Raw genomic sequence first — 7,500 nt, 5'->3', positions numbered from 1 at the left:
GTCGTTTCAATTCAAAATATAATGTTTCCGGATGGGAATTCAAGAAAACCAGGGTTTCCTATAGTAGAATTCAAAACTATCATTTCGCTGAAAAATAAGAATGAAAAACTATTTCAATAATATGTTAAAATCATAAACATGTTTTAGAAGCAAAAAGCAAACGAACATCATATGAGACTAGTTCTGCTAAATCTAAATAAAAAAGTCAAATGTTATTTCTGTGTTTTTAAGAATGGCGACGCCGGCGTGTAAGGAGGAGATAAGCAAGGCATGGCTGGAAGTCATACTTACTCAGTACGAATCCAAGGCAAAAGCAAAGAGTTCTGTCACCGTGACGTGTTTCCAAGTCAACCCAGGTGAGTAGTTTGGTTGAATTATTAACATCGTCAAAAATCAGGTGCATTACACACAGTATTGCTTCATCTCTTCACATTGGTATTTCTATGTAAATCAGTTTCCTAAGACTCGGTTTGCCTTTTTCTCTTTTTGTCAGGAGTCAAGCCTGGAGAAAACTTCAGTTCTCAGTTGGTGAAGATTCTTGTCGAAGCAAGAGTTAGTAATGGGGACCAAGCGGGGCACTTCAGCAAAACGTACAACTTGCTTGCCAAATTCCTGCAAGGAAATGGATTTTTCCGAGAAGTTACAAAGAAAATGAATGGACCGATAAGGGAGGTCATGATCTACCGTGATGTCATGCCCGCTTTGAACCAATTTCAGTCTGAAAGAGGTGATGGCAATAACAAAGTGGATATCCCAGGTTTCGTCCATGGTGTGTGCGTGGAGGGTGAGTTTGTGTTGGTGATGGAGGACATCAGATTATCAGGATATGAGAACAATGACAAGGTCAAAGGACTCAGCCATAAACAAATACTACTGGCCACAGAAAAGCTAGCAACCGTTCACGCTGTGTCTTTCGCTTACAACAAAATTCATGATTTCACACAGAAGTTTCCTCCATTCAGATACCAGAATAAGGTTCCTCGTCAGTTAACGAATTTCATCATGATTTTTTATGACCAGTGCATAAAGCACTTGACAATGATAAAGTACAATGAGAGTATCGTAGAAAAGCTACGCACGAACCGGGCTCACTTCAAGCAACAGATATTGTCATTACTTCTACCTGAGAACCAGCAGATCAAATGTCTTTGCCATGGGGACTACTGGAACAATAATTTTATGTTTAAATCGACAACAGCGGAAGGACTCAGTGAGCCAGACGCCATCATGCTTGTAGACTGGGGCAATCCACAGTGGTATACTCCAATACTAGATCTTCAATACTTGATCCACACTTCTACCCTGCTAGACTTCAGGAGGAAACACCGAGAGGAAGTCATGCAACACTATCACTCGACGTTTACTGAAATAACCACTAAACTGGGAGCTCCTGCTCCTTTCTGGACGTACGAGGTTTTCAAAGAAGAGTGCCAAAAGGCACAATTATACGGCACGATGATGGGTATGACTATTAACATGGTCACCTTAGGAAAACATAGTGAAGCGAATCCACTGGTACCCACTGCAGCTATAGACTCATCAAGTGTGGGTTGGAAAGTTGGCTGTCGCCTCGGAACGATTATGGCTCCACTCTTCCTCAGCAAGATTATGGAACCTTTGGGACGGTCTTTTTTCTTGAGTTTTTTGGAGCCTTTGTTCAGTGAACTCAGTGCAGGAAAGAATGAGGTTCTAAACACACGTTTTTATGATTTGCTCAATGAAGCCAATGAAGATGGTGTGTTTGACGTTCAGAAAAGTTAAGAACCAACTCCTAGATATCAGAATATTAATTACAGTTCATTTGATATCTTAATTCTTTTTTTTTTCCTTTTTGTTTTATAATCCCTACTGTATCATAATGGTACACAAACAAGTAATATAGTATATTGTATTATCTGGATAAACACACATACAAACACATATTTATTTACATATATATACACATATTTATATATATACATATCTACATATATATACATATAAATACATATACACAAGGGTATATATACACGTATGTACATATATTTATACATATATGTGTGCCTGTGCATGTGCGTGTCCGTGTTTGTGTGTGTGTGCATGTGTGTGTCCGTGTTTGTGTGTGTGTGCATGTGCGTGTCCGTGTGTGTGTGTGTGTGTGCATGTGACTGCAACTGTGCATGTGTGTATGCATACATTTACATATGTATATATATAAATACATACACACATATATATATTGTAATATATATATATTGTAATATATATATACTGAAATATATATATATTGTGATATATACATATTTTGTAATATACATATATATTGTAATATATGTATATATATATATTGTTATATATATATATTGAAATATATATATATATATATATTGTAATATATATATATATTGTAATACATATATATTGTAATATATATACATATATATTGTAATATATATACACATATATTGTAATATATATATATATATATATTGTAATATATATATATATTGTAACATATATATATATATATATTTATATATATATTGTAATATATATATATATAGTACAATATATATATACATATATATGTATATGTTATATGTTAATTAATATACATATATATTGTAATATATATACATGTATATTGTAATATATATATATATATATATATATATATATATATATATTGTAATATATATATATATATATTGTAACATATATATATATATTGTAATATATATATATATTGTAATATATATATATATAGTACAATATATATATATAGTACAATATATATATATATATAGTACAATATATATATATATACATATATATGTATATGTTATATGTGTATGTATATATTTATATGTATATCTTATATATATATGTGTGTGCTATATATGAATGTATATATTTACGCATATGATATGTATATTGCCAGGAACCGCTATCACAGCTGGCAGTAAGTGGCCATTGTTAAAATCTACACAGAAATGAGACCACCATAATTCAGAATAAACAGTCATTATATCAAGAAGAATAAATGGCATATCTTATAATCTCTAGACACTCATAGTGCCCGTAGTGTAAAGTTTTCGTCTTTTACTCAACAATATGTTCAAAATAAATTTTGCTTGAAATAATTTGCGTAGTTTAGATATATAATTTTCCTTGTGACTTTTAGTATATTTACATTTGCACTAATTCTCTTCCCCTAACTGTAAGATTCTAATTTTCAGACCAAAGTATTCAGTGTAACATATTAGTAAGCAAATCAAGAGGAACGCCTTTTCAAAAGATTACTATTCCCAGACTGGAACTAACAACAATAACACTGTGAAAATGGCTAATACGAAAAACTCCTGATTCATGTGAGTTTAAATGTACGAAAGTACCTGATATGGAAATTAAGGTATGTCATTTCCTAGTAATCAAGGAAGATTCCTTCCATATCACGGGTAACAAGTAAGTGTTCCAGTTGGACTGAGCTAAAAAGATTGATCGGTTGGGATATCTTAGCCTGTAACCATTTTCGACACAGTAATAAAATTGACAAAGATATTACACTGGCAAGGGAAATTTTTGATGAAACTATAAAAGGGATTATATAAGGCGAAGAAATTAAGATTTTGAAAAATAGATAGTTAAATGTAAAGAAAACTAACTCGTTATATAACTTGACGATGTTGTAAAGGTACGGGGAAGATTTAAGAACACAAGTGCTCCAACCATATTCTAAGTCACAAACGCACAGAGTACATGGCATTAACATGCCACATTTGATATTCTAGAAGCGTGTGTTCGTGTCAAAAGCGTGGTAAAGTCGTGGCAAAGTCGTGGAAAGTATTGGAACAATCGTGGAAACTCCGTGACATGGGGGTAGGCTTACCATGATAGTTACACAAAAAAAAAGAGAAAAAAAAAAAGAAAAAAAAAATTACTATACTTTTTCTTACCAATACTTCATATGAGCATACCACGTTTAGAAAGTAATATCCATATTGGATACATCAGGCTTAATTGTCCTAGACTTAGATTACAAACTCTCTTAGGAAAACATGGATTCTCTGCTGATTTTGAGTTTGTTTACCTTTTGGCAGACTTTTCGAAGGAGAGTGAAGTTAAATGAATGGTAACAGTAGTCAGGAACGTAAAGTTCAAGTACATAATTATATGCAATATGTATACATTAACTCTATATGCATGATATAATAAAGATACGCATATATATATACACACATAAAATAAGGAAGATATATACATAAACACACGATCCCTCTCATCCTGTTTGTTATGATCGAGTGTAGAGTGAATTACCAACGTCGCGTTCGTGAAATAGTACAACGACTGATTCATACCAAAATTGAACTATCTTTTATTAATGCTACCTATGATTGTAGTTCCTCTTGTGAATTTGTTGTTTGGACAGTGCCATTCATCTGAAACATGTTAACTTCGGAACGGTTGGTAAACCTGAAGCAGCTGTAACAGACGTGCCATGCTTTTGCGTCCTAGAATGCCGCCTTTGTGACATGGACACAACATGAACATGATATGGCCATGGCACGCATAAAACGTCCTATAATACGGCTGCTCATGTCAAGGTAAGGCATTAAGGAAACAATTCCATATCCTTCTTGATAGAGAAGTTTTGGATAGTTAACAGTTCAGGGATAGTTAAGCACATAACCGCAAAATATGTAAATTGCCTTAAGATAAGTGTTAAATCATGAAAACAAAAATGACCGACTTATCCAGGGAGAGAGTTACTTCCGAAGAACTACCATTTACTAAAGTTGGAATAGAATTCTTTTGGTTCTTTGAAGTATAAAGAGGAAAGTCTACTATGAAATACTAAGGTGTAGGATAGGATACTTGAAAGTAGCTTATTTTGGGGACACCACTTCGTGCATAAATAGTCTAAGACAATTACAGCAAGAAGAGGTATAGCTAACTACATAAGTAATCAATGATCAGCTAATTGATACAAGGATTAAGTGGGAATCCAATCCCCTTGCTAGTCCACACTTTGGTGGAGCACAGAAATAAAGTTCAGAAGTAAAAAGATAAACTTAGCTTTAGCTTTGACTAAGTGAACAGAAGGTTCACTATCAAAGCAATGAATGAGTACCAGACTCATTGATGAAGCACAAGGCTTCACTGCAGAAGCATGAGTGTTTAACACTAGCATGAGGAATATGTAGGAGTGAGTAAAATCAGTGTCTTGATATGATATTATGCATTTTTAAGATCGAAGGGCATCCTCAGGAATTCAAAAAGGCCAAAGGGCGTGGTAATTGCTGTTGTGGGCGTCCTCCTCAGCTATAGGGATTAGGTGGTATGCCCGTACAAGTTCAACTCTGGAGAATAGGGTGCAGGCTGAGAGTTCCTTTATGACGTCCTGTACATGCGGCAGGAGTACCTGTCGGGTATGGTCGACAAAGTGAGGGGCCACAACCAATTATTGCTTTCGCCGCCTGGTGCCGTTTAGGGGCAAGGCGGCGACATCTCGAGTGTTTAGGAGGGCCTCACGTTACAATGTGGTGTCTCACCTGGTGCTGAGGAGCATCTCGACCATTGAGCGGTTGTAGGAAGGACGGAAACTTGCAGAGAAGATTGCGGTAGGGGCAGTCGTTGTACTGAACCACTTGAAGACTGGGAACGGCATTCGTGGCCGACGACCCACGAGCAATGTTGCCAGAGGAAACGTCCGTGAGGGTTCCGGCGTGAAGGTCTACCATGAGGTAAAAATGCTGCAAGAAGTCCACTTCGAGGATGGGTTGGTATATGTCTGCTCTGATGTTAGGCCTATGGAAACGCCGCTTCAGACTTAAATTGAGTGATAAAGAGCGTTGTCCAAAGGTCTGGATGGGAGAAATGGGAGTGGCAGATAGAAGGCCAATCAGGACCGAGAGCGATAATGTAATAGCTGCGAAAAAAAACCTGCTGCTACAATTATCTTCCTAAAGACAATGAAAATAATTTCTAGTTGTAATAACCAAGCAACTACAAATGAACATAACAAGGTCTTCGGTGAAAGTATTTTATTAATACATATAAGAATAATAATAATAAAATGCCGACCATAACTTGACATTCACGTAGAATTTGAAGAGGAAGAAATGGTGATTTCATATAGAATGGGAGGGGTTTTACACATGCCAACTTCCTGCACCAAAAATATTATACAGAAATATCTCAGGAAGCCACACAAATTGTAAAACACGATAGGCATTAGCAAAATTTTCATTGCATTTTACGTTATGAATGACTGAAGGCGACCCCACTAAACGAACCACCTTGTCGTGTTGCGGGGGTATGAACTCCTTCCTTGGCCAAGCCCGCTCTGGACCTGGCCAGTCTCTTCCTACCATTGAGGTGGCCTTCCAGCAGCCGGTTCTCTGAGGAGGGATGAATTGTTTCGAGGTGCTGATCTAATAAGTGGTGTCATACCGCCCCCTGGTCCTCTTCCCAGGGGGGGGGGCTGACACTTTCGCACGTGTTTGCCGGGCATGGTACCCCTGTGTGCTTGAAGACGGGAGTCCTGGAGGTTGAGCAATGCTGTGTTTGAGTATGCCCTGTGGCAAAGGGATAAAAGGCAGACTGCTTGCTTGGATTAGTGACTACTTTTGGAACAGAGTTCCAAGGTCATCTTTCCAGGCATTTAACCCTGGAGAATGGTACTCCACAACAGGGCTTTCAGAATCGGTAATTCGTCTGCTAGTCGGTAAGCAATGACGTAGTGATGACGGATTCGGTAAAAATGACGTCACAGTCGGAAATTTGACAGATCTCGGGAGATAAGGAGTAATTTGATGTTGTGCTTGTAAATAAAGATAAAGGATAATTTTTAGTTTCATTTCCTTACCATTTTTAGATTTTACAAAAGATATCTTAGCAAAACTAGGCTGTCTCACATATGAAGCAAAGCCGGGGCGGCACACAAACAAAGACATGCTTTTCGCTGGAAGAATTTTCTTGCAAATCATCGACTACCCTGTATACATCAACTGTCAGTGAGTATTAAGCATTATTTACAGTTTTTTTTTATATTTGATATTTTGTCATAGTTACCCATGTTACATTTTCTATAATATCTACCCCGTATTGCAATTTTGTTTTCTAATTTTTGTCCCTAATATTTCTTATTACAGACCGAGTGCATATAAACCTAGTGTGCATATGCTTTATTGCAATCGGTATATTTGCCACATTCTCCAACCTTCATCAGTTGGTAAGTTCCAATACATTTTCAACAACTATATCAAATTAAATGAAAATTGTCAGGTTACTATTGAACTGCATTAAATGTTTGAATGTATGCTATTGAGTTTTTCTCAATCACTATTAATAATGCGTAAAGCATAATTCAACGCAAAATACCCATATGTGACTATCGCTTTTCTCTGATGCTGTCATTACGTGTAATTATATTTTCAGGACATGTCAGCAAAGGTCACCTTTCGAGATGCCTGGTTGACCTATCCAGACTTCCAGCCCTGGCTAGCACATGTGGAAGGT

General features: G+C 36.3%; 2 protein-coding genes across 2 annotated transcripts in view; one reads left to right on the top strand and one right to left on the bottom strand.

Moving 5' to 3' along the window:
* LOC147471934 (uncharacterized) overlaps window positions 1-1,808 on the top strand; it is a 4,283-nt gene extending 2,475 nt beyond the window's left edge. The window contains exons 2-3 of the mRNA XM_086536089.1: window positions 232-356; window positions 494-1,808. Coding sequence (XP_086392215.1) covers window positions 233-356; window positions 494-1,761 — 1,392 coding nt within the window. The 5' untranslated portion in view covers window position 232 and the 3' untranslated portion in view covers window positions 1,762-1,808. The remainder of the gene's footprint in view (window positions 1-231; window positions 357-493) is intronic.
* Window positions 1,809-4,996: 3,188 nt separating this feature from the next.
* Window positions 4,997-6,493, bottom strand: LOC147471933 (uncharacterized). Its single transcript, XM_086535785.1, has 5 exons — window positions 6,351-6,493; window positions 6,136-6,148; window positions 5,532-5,843; window positions 5,281-5,401; window positions 4,997-5,139 (listed from the first exon to the last, which is right to left on the bottom strand). Exons 1-5 carry the CDS (start codon window positions 6,491-6,493, stop codon window positions 4,997-4,999), a joined length of 732 nt encoding a protein of 243 aa, XP_086391911.1.
* Between the last annotated feature and the right edge of the window lie 1,007 nt (window positions 6,494-7,500).

The sequence above is a fragment of the Penaeus japonicus genome, unplaced genomic scaffold (genome assembly GCF_977035675.1).
Source record: "Penaeus japonicus unplaced genomic scaffold, GWHDUDI00000001_assembly GWHDUDI00000004, whole genome shotgun sequence".
In the NCBI taxonomy this organism is placed as follows: domain Eukaryota; kingdom Metazoa; phylum Arthropoda; class Malacostraca; order Decapoda; family Penaeidae; genus Penaeus; species Penaeus japonicus.
The sequence above is the reverse complement of the archived record's forward strand: the minus strand, read 5'-3'. Positions and strand labels throughout refer to the sequence as shown.

Coding starts and splice junctions, on each gene's coding strand:
- LOC147471933 (XM_086535785.1), bottom strand. CDS start 6,493: ATGCCCGGCAAACACGTGCGAAAGTGTCAGCCCCCCCCCCTGGGAAGA. Junction 5,402..5,531: donor GAGATGCTCCTCAGCACCAG/GTGAGACACCAC, acceptor CATACCCGACAG/GTACTCCTGCCGCATGTACA. Junction 5,140..5,280: donor TGAGGAGGACGCCCACAACA/GCAATTACCACG, acceptor ATGCTTCTGCAG/TGAAGCCTTGTGCTTCATCA.